This window comes from Poeciliopsis prolifica, unplaced genomic scaffold (assembly GCF_027474105.1).
Source record: "Poeciliopsis prolifica strain line A6 unplaced genomic scaffold, Auburn_PproV2 SCAFFOLD001, whole genome shotgun sequence".
In the NCBI taxonomy this organism is placed as follows: domain Eukaryota; kingdom Metazoa; phylum Chordata; class Actinopteri; order Cyprinodontiformes; family Poeciliidae; genus Poeciliopsis; species Poeciliopsis prolifica.
In genome coordinates this window covers 268,489-282,263 of record NW_026562376.1, presented here as the reverse complement: position 1 = coordinate 282,263, position 13,775 = coordinate 268,489, and the positions used below count along the sequence as shown (strand labels likewise).

General features: G+C 45.7%; 1 protein-coding gene across 1 annotated transcript; it reads right to left on the bottom strand.

Annotated features, from left to right (window-relative positions):
* Window positions 1–5,101: 5,101 nt before the first annotated feature.
* On the bottom strand, window positions 5,102–9,631 carry LOC129360131 (anaphase-promoting complex subunit 13). Its single transcript, XM_055030247.1, has 2 exons — window positions 9,371–9,631; window positions 5,102–5,303 (listed from the first exon to the last, which is right to left on the bottom strand). The coding sequence occupies exons 1-2, from the start codon at window positions 9,467–9,469 to the stop codon at window positions 5,178–5,180; spliced, it is 225 nt and encodes a 74-aa protein (XP_054886222.1). The 5' UTR covers window positions 9,470–9,631; the 3' UTR covers window positions 5,102–5,177.
* Window positions 9,632–13,775: the final 4,144 nt, after the last annotated feature.

The window sequence follows — 13,775 nt, the reverse complement described above, 5'->3', positions numbered from 1 at the left end:
ATACGCACTGCGCACGCGCAGAGCGCTCTGCACACGGCGGGGACAAAGACACACGTCCCTGATGAGAGGACGGATTGGTCCCTGAACGTTACATAACGGCACCGAGTGTCCCGGTTCTGACCCGGACCAGCAGAACCGCGGAGTTCTTCACATAAGCAGTGTTTATAACCCCCGCCCTAATAATAATAATAATAATAATAATAATAATAATAATAATAATAATGATTTTACTGTGAAATCAAAACAAAACATCTGGAGGTTTTTGTAACTGATGACGTCACAGCATGCATCTCTTTGAAGAGTTTTCTGTTGCCTTATTGTGAACATTCATAAAACTCTTCAGATATTTCATTTGGACTGATTAATCATTTAATCAATCTTTTTTGTCTTTTCCTGCAATTTAAACTTTTTATTTGAAAACATGTTTATTTTTTGAGAAAAACGCCAGGGGTCGCCGGGTCACCTGGACGGGTCGCCGGGTCACCTGGACGGGTCGCCGGGTCACCTGGACGGGTCGGCAGTCCATCGCGGGTTTTTAAATCTGACTTAAGTTCCTATTTTATTGGAAACGAGCCCAACATGCGAGGCGTCGTGTTGCGGCTGTGCACACGGCGCGGACCATCACGCTCTGCCTCGGCTGCAAACAGACCATTGTTCCGTGCTGCGTTTACGGACCGTGTGTTGTGGGAAACGGAACCACCAGAAATCATCAAGCGCAGTCATTCAAATCTGTGCGCGTCTTATTATTCTGTCTCAGTGTTTGTTATATAGTTTGTTGTAACCAAACAGTTTATACTTTAAAAATGAGCTTTCTGCTTCACAAATAGGACAATAGTTTTCTAGAAGGCGTCATTGTCTCCATATGTTTGTCTCATATTTCTTTAGTTTCAGTCAGCTTTTCATCCTTTCACAGGTTATCAGAGGTCCCACGCCCCGTCGGGCCCCTGAACGCAGCAGCGCCTGGTTTTGCACCCGCCGCTGTCGGAGCCTTACTGGGCCCAGTTCGGGTGATTCTCGGTCGTGTTTGCTCGCCAGAACAAGCTGAGTCATTGACCCGTGACTGCGCGTAAAAGCAGATGACAAACCTGAAAAAACACGAAACCCAGGAAGTTCTGGACTGTTGATAAAGTGGACCGAACCGGATTCCGTTTCATGCCGGGATTGAGGTTTTAACTGAGTCGCATCTAAACTTCCGTCAGGCTGCAGATCACATGAGGCCCAAAACAGACAGGCCTGGTGATGCTGCCAGGAATCCTGGGCCCCACGCAGCGGCTGTTACAATCTGCAGAGTCTTTCTGCAGTGGCGGAGCTAGACTTTTTTTCAAGGGGTGGCCAAAGGCTGAGCAAGGCTTTATCAGAGGGTCCATATACAAATGATGAACGAAAGGAAACAAATATTTTCTCACACACACTCAGATTAAAATGGTTTATTTAACTAAGATTTGCCATGACCAAACAAGACGTTAAACGGCTCTATGGAACAGTGAACATGGAAATGTAAACTCAGAGCCCAGAATATGACCAAAAACAAATTCTCAAAAATAAATAAATCAATAAATAAACTGGTGCTTCTGGTGTGCAATAGGTTGTGCTGGGTGGGGGCAGTTCAGTGCCATTTCCTCCTGCTTCACTGTCTTCCTCCCCAGAGTCTGACTCTGTATCACCCTCATCTCTCTCTGGAACTTAACTGGAAATGCATAAACAGACACAATAAAAAATGCAAAAAGCATCATGCTAACCTTTAGAATTAGGCTTATTGGATTTTAATACTTAATAACTCTCTATCAGCCTCTAACCTGCTGGTGATCCACTTGGGCCTGGAGTCTCCTGGCTGGATTCTCCAGGTTGGTCCCTGCTGCAGGGTTCTGTTTGGTCCTGGTCACTGCTGCAGGGTTCTGTCTGGTCCTGGTCACTGCTGCAGGGTTCTGTCTGGTCCTGGTCACTGCTGCAGGGTTCTGTCTGGTCCTGGTCACTGCTGCAGGGTTCTGTCTGGTCCTGGTCTCTGCTGCAGGGTTCTGTCTGGTCCTGGTCACTGCAGGGTTCTGTCTGGTCCTGGTCACTGCTGCAGGGTTCTGTCTGGTCCTGGTCACTGCTGCAGGGTTCTGTCTGGTCCTGGTCACTGCAGGGTTCTGTCTGGTCCTGGTCACTGCTGCAGGGTTCTGTCTGGTCCTGGTCACTGCTGCAGGGTTCTGTCCGGTCCTGGTCCGGTCCTGGTCTGGTCCTGGTCTGGTCCTGGTCTGGTCCTGGTCACCGCTGCAGGGTTCTGTCTGGTCCTGGTCACTGCTGCAGGGTTCTGTCTGGTCCTGGTCACTGCTGCAGGGTTCTGTCTGGTCCTGGTCTCTGCTGCAGGGTTCTGTCTGGTCCTGGTCACTGCTGCAGGGTTCTGTCCGGTCCTGGTCCGGTCCTGGTCTGGTCCTGGTCTGGTCCTGGTCTGGTCCTGGTCACCGCTGCAGGGTTCTGTCTGGTCCTGGTCACTGCTGCAGGGTTCTGTCTGGTCCTGGTCACTGCTGCAGGGTTCTGTCTGGTCCTGGTCACCGCTGCAGGGTTCTGTCTGGTCCTGGTCACTGCTGCAGGGTTCTGTCTGGTCCTGGTCACTGCTGCAGGGTTCTGTCTGGTCCTGGTCTCTGCTGCAGGGTTCTGTCTGGTCCTGGTCACTGCAGGGTTCTGTCTGGTCCTGGTCACTGCTGCAGGGTTCTGTCTGGTCCTGGTCACTGCTGCAGGGTTCTGTCTGGTCCTGGTCACTGCTGCAGGGTTCTGTCTGGTCCTGGACACTGCTGCAGGGTTCTGTCTGGTCCTGGTCACTGCAGGGTTCTGTCTGGTCCTGGTCACTGCAGGGTTCTGTCTGGTCCTGGTCTCTGCTGCAGGGTTCTGTATGGTCCTGGTCACTGCTGCAGGGTTCTGTCTGGTCCTGGTCACTGCTGCAGGGTTCTGTCTGGTCCTGGTCACTGCTGCAGGGTTCTGTCTGGTCCTGGTTTTTGCCTCTTTAAGAAGAACTGGGAGATCTTCCCTTCTCTCTTCATTTGGGCTCTACACAAAATAAGACAGCCTGGTATTTAGATTCCATGACTGTTTGGCAGAGACAACAATATTTTAACTATTATTTAAACTATAGTTTTTAGTTTTCTGTAGCTAGCTAAAATACTAAATTAAAAATACATTAATCAAATTAATTAATATAACTAGTTAGGTTATAATTCAAAGCTTTCATATGACATAGCCTACTTACATTTCAGTCATTATAAAACTTAATGGTTTTTCTCATATTCTTACCAAACATTTCAAGCAAGAGCTGGAAGATATAAAACATTAGAGGGCAGCATGTCACTAAAACATATGTTAAAAGAATTTGTCTAAAACACGATCTATCAGCACTAGCATGGCTAATATAATAAACCAGGCACTATGCAGCGGTGCACAACCATTTTGTTTCTTTTTAGAAATGTATGACAAGAGCCGCCTCTCATTAGGAAGGTAACAGCGGTTACTGCTGAGCGGTAAAATGTTGGAAATACCTGCAAAACTCCTGACGGTGTAACTCTGAAGCCTTTGATGTGTTTTGGATCAAGCAGGACCGACATGTCAGTTTAACCAATGAACAGCGTCGGGCATCGGGCTGCCTTCAGGGACAGACGGAAATTACAGTTTTCCTGGCAAATCTTTGCCGATCTCATAAGTATTATATTTTAAAATGACCATTTCCAGTGGGGTGGCACTAGGGGGGGCAAGGGCTCTGTTGGGGGTGGCAAGTGTCACCCCGGCCACCCCTCTGGCTCCGCCTCTGCTTTCTGACCCTTCAGAAGGTTTCTCGCTTTCTTTGGTCCAATATTTACTGTTTATGAATTTTAAATCCAACAGTGCCGAGCAAAAGTTTGGACACAAACTTATTAACCTGACACACCTGTGAAGTGAAAACCGTTTCAGGTCATGACCTCTGGAAGCTCAGTAAGAGGATGCAGAGAGAGCAGAGCAGTGATCACAGCAAAACGTTGCTACTCTGAAGAAACTACAATATTTTCAGTTGTTTTACACTTTTTGTTTAGTACATATTGTGTTAATTCATAGTTTGATACCTTCAGTGTGAATCTACAATGTCATGAAAATAAAGCAAATTCATTGAATGAAAAGGTTTGTCCAAACTTTTGGTCTGTACTGTCCACTGATCACATTTAGATCCTGAAATGTCTCCGCAGCAGCAACAGTCACAAGCAACGTGCAAAATATACATGAAGCAATTCAATTTCTCAAAAACTGCAATAAAGTTGCATTTTATTAGGGTCAGCAGGGACTGGAGCTGCTGCTGACTGACTCACCTGTGATGTGGTAAAAGGTCAGAGGTCAATATATGAATATGTTGGTAATTTCTTTCCTTAATTCATGAAACGTTAGTGAAAAGGAGGCTAACAGTCTGTAGCTAAGCTAACTGTGCTAAAGGTTGATGATCTGGGTTATTAATGGACTTTTACTGTCTGCTTTTTGGAAACCTGCGTTAATATTTTCTTTTAGGCGCACAAACTGCCAGTCGTTGCCGTTTGTTCTGACTGCTGCAGATCCGGACTTCAGGGCAAATACGTGTTTTTTGGTCTGGGAGGGGGAACATTTAATTTTTACTGCTGAAAACAATTTTAGAAAACACAATATAAATTTTTAATTGACAGGGAGCTATGTTTTTATTTCTGACCAATAAAAGAAATTGTGGAGGTTCTGGTCTGCTTCAAGGTTCTGCTGAGGTTCTTTGAAGTCCAGAATGAAAACATTTTATCCTGGAGAGAACTTTGAATATTCACTAGGTCTAAAGTAAGAAAGCGGACAAACTGCTACACCGGACTGCATTTACTGATTGGTTTCTGCTGCTTTTCGGTTCAACAGAACCGATGGACATGGTGAGCCGACCCCTGACCTCTGGGCTGACCGAGTCAGAACCGGATCCAACCGCTGGCGTCGGATCAGACGTTTTTGGTTTTTTTTCACTGGATCAGAATCAATTTGTGTTTCAGCCTGAATGACGTCACCATGCATGAAAACGTTCAGACTGTTCGTTTCTGCTGGACGGCCCCACAGTGACACCTGGTGGTTAGAACCAGGAAGAACATGAAGCAGCAGCTGAAGATGCACAACATCTAGATTTATTAGTTGTTATAAAGCAAGCAGATGAACCCGGTCCGGTTCTGGACGGCTCCTCAGCTTCCAGAACTCGGTGTGTTTTCATGCAGGCTCTGCAGGGCCAGGTCGGTCCACTTCATCTCCTGCTCTTTCACCGACTCTGTGGATCCGCCGTTGTCCTGCTCGGCCTCCGGCAGCTCGCTCTGCGACACAAACAGCCGATCAGAAGGAGTAAAAATTTATTAGGATTATTACCGGTATTGTAACCCTGGAGGAACAAAATATCCTGATAGATGAGAGTGCAGGCTTCAGAATCGGATCAGAACCGGGACGCCCCTAAAAGCTTTAGGGCCACCTGACTTTATGTCAGTGTCTTAGAAATGTAACTGGTTTTAATGTTTTGCAGGTTAACAACATTTATTTGTTAAGAGGCAAAATTTACAGCTGAAACCACAAGTTTACATACACCCAACTAAAAGTCATCCACCTTTTCTCAGCATATTTACTCCAGTAAAATTATAAAGTCGACATCCAAGAAATTACTCAAGTGAGTAGAAAAGTATTATTGAAATACTGAGTAGCTGATCAAATGATCAATTATTTAAAAATTCCATAATAAGATGGACAGAAATATAAAGTTAAGAGGAAATTTTACAGACAAAATTACAATAAATGAGAAATAACAAAATAATTAAGAGTTTTCCAAATTAGTTTCTTTGAATAAAAAACTTGTTTAGACCAGTACAACACAAGGCACAATTGAAAGAATTGATTGCAGCCATGATGCTTCCTTCAAAGCTAGCAGTGATCAAATGTCAAGCACATCGTAAAGGTAATGACATTGTCATTAGAGGTAACAATATGGCTGATGAATCAGCGAAGATGGCGTCCAAGAGCCAAATGGCAATCTTGGCACCTGTAATAGCCTTAGAACCAGCCGTAACACCAGAAGATGTCATTTTGATGCAGCAACAAGCAAGTAGTAGTGAACGTGATCTATGGGTACGCAGAGGTGCTACGATGAGTGAAAACGGTCTATGGCGGTCACATGAAGGCCTACTAATGACACCTGTAACATTATTAACAATTCTGGTCTCAGAAGCCCATGGCTTAGACCACTGTGCCCGAGGAAAAGTCATGGACAAACTGAAAAAACAAGGTTTCTGGTCTCCATACATGCAAGACATGGTGGATGAAATTCTAAGTCAGTGTGAAATATGTGCTGAAAACAATGCTCGAAAAGGCATAAAACCGTGTATCGGACACATACCAGTTCCAGAAGGACCTTTCAGACACCTGGTGATAGACTACGTAGACATGCTTAAACCAATTCAAGGTAAGAGGTACATGTTGGTCATAATTGATCGGTTCAGTCGATGGGTTGAAGCAGTACCATCAAAAACTTTAGGAGCAGACACAGTTATCAAATTTTTGACAAGAGAAGTGATTCCAAGATTTGGAATTCCATCTGAAATCAGTTCAGACAATGGCTCAGCTTTTGTACAGAAAGTCGTTAAAGGCATTTTGCAAAAGCTTCAAATCAAACAACGTTTTGGCGCGGTCTACAGGCCGCAAAGCCAAGGCATGGTCGAACGAATTAATGCAACCTTAAAAGCAAAAATACGAAAGATTTGTGCATCAACTAAACTGAACTGGGTAGATGCTTTGCCTCTAGCACTAATGAGCTATCGCATGCAAATGCACAGAAGCACACATTTAACCCTGCATGAAATGCTGACAGGCAGGCCCATGCCTGTGCCACAATGGAGGTTACCTCACAAGGGACCTCCGCTTGAGCAATTGCAAACTGAGTTGAAAGACTATGTTGAACAACTAACTGCTATCCATAGAGCTATCTATTTACAGGAAAAATCCAGAAGTCCAGAGTCCGCAGTGTGGAAGCCACTGGTGAAGCCAGGCGATTTGGTGTACATCAAGGTGTACAGACGCAGATGGCATGAGGCCCGATGGGAAGGACCTTATGAAGTCACAAGAGCAACCCCAACGGCCGTTCAAGTGGACAAGGTCAGGAGTATTTCCGCGCTAACAAAACTAACAAAAACTGAGGGATGTTCTTGGTGAAAACATGTTTGTTACGACTCTAAAGCTCGAGCAGCAACACTTCACCATGAAAGGAGAAAGTACAGGAAAACCTGATATTTATTATTATTACTGTCATTTTATGAAATATTGTGATGATAACACTGATTTGCCACACGTCCCCTCCGCTAATCATTCTTTTCTATCATCTTTTATTTTTACAATTTTTATTCTGTTGCATGAGAATATTCCAGTAACTGTCAACAAATTGGTGATCAATAAATCACTTCTAACTCTGATCAGGATGACCAGATGACCCCTGACCTCTCTGACCTGGACAGACAGGTCGTGTGTGAAATTCTGTGTTGGGAGCGCGCTCTGCAGCCAGAGAGGATCCGTTCATTTCCACGGCGCTTCTGATCCATTTATCGCTAAAACCTTAGAATCCTGTCAAGGTTGTAACTTTCAGCAGCGAACAAAATTAAAACGTAGAAAATAAACGAGGTCTTCTTACACCAACAGAATCTGTCTTTTTCCAACTTTAGTCCTGACAAATAAAAGTGGGTCACCAAACAGGTTTCCAACTTGTTGTGTAGTTATGATTTTTCATTGCTGCTGACAGCCGGACACAAACGTTGGACTTCCTGACAAGATGAGTGTTACTTTCTGGAAAATCCCGCTCGAATGTAAAACATGACAGATTAGTGGATACAAGACATTTCTAGTTGTTCATGGCTCAATCAGACCATCACACAGAACGACCACTGAGAAACTGGAAGCATTGGTTCTCTATTTGCAGAGGAGGGAACCAAATATTTCAGCTTCCTGAAATAATCCGTTCCCGGTTCCACGCTTTTTGGAGGGAATGGATTATTTTAGGAAGCTCAAATATTTGGTTCCCTCCTCATAACGTTGGCAAATAGAGAACAAATGCTTTCACTTTCTCAATTATTGTTATGTGAGATGATTGAGATACCAAAGATCAACACCTAGAAATTAATTAACAGGCTTCCCCCTCATCTTTCTGTAGCAGCTTCCCTCCTGTCATATCAGCGATGAGAACCCAGGAATGAGAACCCAGGAATGAGAACCCAGCGATGAGAACCCAGAAATGAGAACCCAGCGATGAGAACCCAGGAATGAGAACCCAGCGATCAGAACCCAGGAATGAGAACCCAGGAATGAGAACCCAGGAATGAGAACCCAGCGATGAGAACCCAGGAATGAAAACCCAGCGATGAGAACCCAGCGATGAGAACCCAGGAATGAGAACCCAGCGATGAGAACCCAGGAATGAAAACCCAGCGATGAGAACCCAGGAATGAGAACCCAGCGATCAGAACCCAGGAATGAAAACCCAGCGATGAGAACCCAGGAATGAGAACCCAGCGATCAGAACCCAGGAATGAGAACCCAGGAATGAGAACCCAGGAATGAGAACCCAGCGATGAGAACCCAGGAATGAGAACCCAGGAATGAGAACCCAGCGATGAGAACCCAGGAATGAGAACCCAGCGATGAGAACCCAGGAATGAGAACCCAGCGATCAGAACCCAGGAATGAGAACCCAGCGATGAGAACCCAGGAATGAGAACCCAGGAATGAGAACCCAGCGATGGGAACCCAGGAATGAAAACCCAGCGATGAGAACCCAGGAATGAGAACCCAGCGATGAGAACCCAGGAATGAGAACCCAGCGATCAGAACCCAGGAATGAGAACCCAGCGATGAGAACCCAGAGCTGCTTTGGTGACCTTCATTGGCAGGTTGAAGAGAAGAAGCTGGGAAAAAAAACGATTAAAACAAAACGGTGTAAGAAAACCTGCACACACCTCGTTCATTTATTTCACCATTTTGATCCGATAAAGTCGCAACCTTGACATGATGATTTGAGATGTTTTACCGATAACCGATCAGATGAAATGAACTCTGGCTGCAGTTCGCGCTCCCGACACAGGGGGCAGAATGTCGGACACGCCCTGCTCTCTGAAGAGAACCTTAAGTATTGTTCACCAGGTGGTCATAATGTTCTGCTCATCCAGCGTTTCCCAGCCTGGTTCTGCAGGCTCTGCGCCTGCGCGGTTCTGATGATGAACAGGCGTTTGTTAAAGCAGGTAAACGTCTAAAACATGTAGGACAGTGAGCCGCGAGGACCGGGCTGGGAAACACTGTGCTGATCCATTAGTCATAACAAAAGTTCGGTAGTTTGGACCGGACCAGCAGCCCGTACCAGAGGGATAGAGACGTCCTCGTATGGCAGCCGGTCCTCCCTCCACGCGTCGTCGGTCAGGTCCAGGACTCTGCCGTCCCGCTGAATCTCACTGTCCATCCCGGGTCCGGAACCGGATCCTGAGCCGGTTCCGATACAGTCCCACTAAAAGCCCAGAGAGCAGTGGGGCTTCACCACTGTATCCTGCAGCTTCTCCTTCAGGTGTAACGGCGGTGGCAGCCTGCTGGTTGGAGCTCTACCGCCCCTTCTGGTCTGGAGGGTAAATCTTCTTCTTCTGGCGGTTGGCAAAACGTTAGGTGAGCCCTACCGCCACCAGCAGGTCAGGAGTCCTGGCACTTTGGAGCCTGATAATCAAGATGGAATAAATCGATAATTGGGACAGAACAAAGAATTGATTAGGAGTTGATTGATAGATTCCCAGTTAACCCAGTGCGACCCTCGACCACCATTAGTTTACTGTGATTTATAATAATAAAACCTGTTTATTATTATTAAGTCTTTGGTGCAAAAAGCTGATTGAAAATCAATTTATTCACTGCATGTTTATGTTTGTTAAGGTTGAGATGGAACTGAACATGAAAACCATTCAGACTAGAAAACGATCAAAACTGTCAGATGATTTATTACCTGCAATAATAACTCAGAAATAATCCAAATAGTTTAGATGTATTTTTATTTCTTTCCTACTTACGAAACGTTTCTGTTTCTGTCTGAGGTTTATGGTACCTTCCTATCCTAAAGGAAAAGATATAAAATGTCAGATTTTTCACACGGAGATATTAACATTCATAGAAAAACTTCACATAACCTTTTATTAAAGCAGAAAGAACAGCGGCCGCCATAAGAAAGGCTCACAGTTTTCAGTTATGACACATTGCTGATCAGTAGATTATTGTGAGGGAACGCAAAAGTATTGATTGTTTCTCTAATTAACTTGTTTCTCTGAATCAGATAATTTCTACAAAGGGTAAATCTTGTCACGTTTTTATTAGTTACAAGAGAAAAATCATCACAATTATCACAAATAAAGGCCTTGAAATGTCAAGTTCCCCAAATAAATGAACTTTTCAATAATATTCTAATTTATTGAATGAGTCTTTAAAAATCTGAGTAGGTTACAAACGTTGCTGGTGGTTTTATCTGCAGTTTGTCATAAATGACTCTTAAAGATCATATTTGTCCAAAACGTCAGGAACAACTGCTCCTGTTTCAGTGAGGCTGAAATGCTGAACATTATTTTATCATATTGTAACATTTTGGTTGGATTTGAAAAGTCCAGAAAAAGTTAGAAAGTACATTTAATCATCAAAATTGCAAATATTGCTTATTTTTAACAATTCCACTTCATGGCAAAGTATTAAGAAATATAAAATATAAAACCTGAAAGAGGCTGGTTTAAAAACCGACACAGCTAAAAAACTTAGTTTAAATCATCAGAAAGGTGCAATAACTCTACTGTAACCAGTAATAATAATAAATCTCTAACCCTTTAAATTAAACATTTTTAAAAAGACCGGTCCGGATTGGCTGTCTCTGTTTCCATGGAAACCAGACGCCTCGCTTTCTCCAGCGGCTGAAAGACGCAAACAAAATCCAGACGACGCGGCTGTGCAGCAGGACTGAGAGGTAACTGGTCAACTGGTTAGACTGGAGGCTTTACTGGAGTTCTCATGGAACCCGTCCCAGTCTCGGCCGACAGGAAGTTAGCTTCCCAGCACTTCCTGTTCTGTGTTACATTATTTTGACAAGAAGAGAGTAGAAAGTTTGTATCTAAAATCTGAACCGGATCAACAAACTCTGACCTGCTCCAGGTAAATGGCTGGAGATGTTCTGACGTCATTCTGACCTCATTCTGACGTCATTCTGACCTCATTCTGACCCTAACTGGCGGTCAGAAGGACGCTGGAGTCGGGGAAGACACGGTTTGAACTTCTTTCTGTCTGCTCTGCCTTTTCAACTCCCCTGGGATTTGGAGTGAAAGTTCAGGGATTATTGAGATTTTCAGATGCTAAATATTGTAAAATCAATCAGCAAAGATCTGAGTCTTGAAACTGATTCAGGAGTTTCAAGGCAGCAGGAATGCACTTCGATTTTCTGTATTCACAGTTAAAGAAACTTCCTTTTCTAGAAGCGGAAACTTCATATATCTTGATATTTTTCTGACTTGCAAAACAAACAAAAAAGAAAACATTTTCTCCACCTTTATTTATTATTTATATGCCAACATTCAAACCTCCAGCTGCACAGGGCTGGTCTGGATTATTCAGTTAAGATTTTAAAAATATTTCCTTCTGGATTATTTTTATTCTACCAAAGAAGCTAAACATAGTTTGGGTCAAAGGGTGAACATTTGACCTAAATTCAATAAGATGAAGATAAAAACTGATCAGCAAACACACTGGCAAGGTTTTAATGCAGAGTTTGTGAATGATTTCCAGGCTCAGCAGTGATGTCACTTCTTCAGGAAGCAGAACATGTTAGGTCATGCAGCAACCCTGGAAACCCGGTTTTCTCCTGCATCATCAGCTCGAAGGTGACGGAAGGGTCCATGGGGAAGATCCATCCCCAGAGCATCCTGTACAGAACCACGTCAGGCGATTACGGCCGGCTTCCTCCCAGCTTTGAGAGCGCCCCCTGCAGCTACCACCCCAAGACCCAGAGCTTCACCCGCCAGATGCGGCTGGGAGGAATGTTTCACGGTTGCTCCATGAACACGGCACTCGATAAAACTCAGCACTGTCTGCAAAACACCATCTGAGCATGCTCAGATGACCAGAACTTGGCCAGAGCAGCAGCTCCTCTTCCTCACTGACAATAACTTCAGAGAGTAGCGACTGCTTTGTTGGTGTGACAACATTTCATATGTAATTCCTGAGTTAGATATGCATTATATGATTAAAGTGAATCCAGTTTGGTTCTGACTCATTGGAGGATTTCATTCTGCAGATTAACAGAAAAGTTAATCTGCAGAATTCCAGGAACTGAAATGTATCAACAAGACTTGGAAGAAATGTGACTAATTTGTATCTGATGCCTTGAAGGATCCAGAATGATCCTGAGGAAGAAGCTGCATCAGCAGCCATGTTGCTATAAATCCTACATGATTTCTGGCCCTTTGTGTTGCAAATGTCTCATTTTAAAATCTGACAGAGGGTCTCATTTTTAACATTTATTTACTTGTAATGTTAATCAAAGAATTTTTTTCTTGCAAATTGTAACTTTTTGACAGAGAACACCCAAGGTCAAAATGTTCAATTAATCTCAGAATCAGAGTTTTTGTGAAAATGTGTTTTATTTGCTCTCCTGGCCCTCACTGCTCCCTGTGAGTTTTGCAGGTTTCCATTAGAGCCAAATCTCACAGAATCCAGACATTTTTCTCCAGTAATAGTAACAATATTTACAGAAGAACAGCAGGTCCACGGGAAATAAATAGCAATACTATTTTCACAATTCCGACTTGTGCTTCCAAATAGTCATCATTCAGTGGCCACCTGCAGTCACACAACCAGAAGGCCCCGGTTCCTGCGTGGCCCCGGTTCCTGCGTGGCCCCGGTTCCTGCGTGGCCCCGGTTCATGCTTGGCCCCGGTTCCTGCGTGGCCCGGTTCCTGCGTGGCCCCGGTTCCTGCGTGGCCCGGTTCCTGCTTGGCCCCGGTTCCTGCTTGGCCCCGGTTCCTGCTTGGCCCCGCTTCCTGCGTGGCCCGGTTCCTGCGTGGCCCCGGTTCCTGCGTGGCCCGGTTCCTGCGTGGCCCCGGTTCCTGCTTGGCCCCGGTTCCTGCGTGGCCCCGGTTCCTGCGTGGCCCCGGTTCCTGCGTGGCCCCGGTTCCTGCGTGGCCCCGGTTCCTGCGTGGCCCGGTTCCTGCTTGGCCCCGGTTCCTGCGTGGCCCCGGTTCCTGCGTGGCCCGGTTCCTGCGTGGCCCCGGTTCCTGCTTGGCCCCGGTTCCTGCTTGGCCCCGCTTCCTGCGTGGCCCGGTTCCTGCTTGGCCCCGGTTCCTGCTTGGCCCCGGTTCCTGCGTGGCCCGGTTCCTGCGTGGCCCCGGTTCCTGCTTGGCCCGGTTCCTGCGTGGCCCGGTTCCTGCGTGGCCCGGTTCCTGCGTGGCCCGGTTCCTGCGTGGCCCGGTTCCTGCGTGGCCCGGTTCCTGCGTGGCCCCGGTTCCTGCTTGGCCCCGCTTCCTGCGTGGCCCGGTTCCTGCGTGGCCCGGTTCCTGCGTGGCCCGGTTCCTGCGTGGCCCGGTTCCTGCGTGGCCCCTAGCCTGTAGGAGCCACAGGCCCTTCAACACGTGGCTTCATGCTGGCGCTCTGTGTGACTGCTCCACCTGCTCTGCTCCCAGTAACAGCTTCTCCTGCAGGAAACTGTTCATGCCTCCAATGATAACGGGATCAAGATGAGATCACACTGTTGTGTTA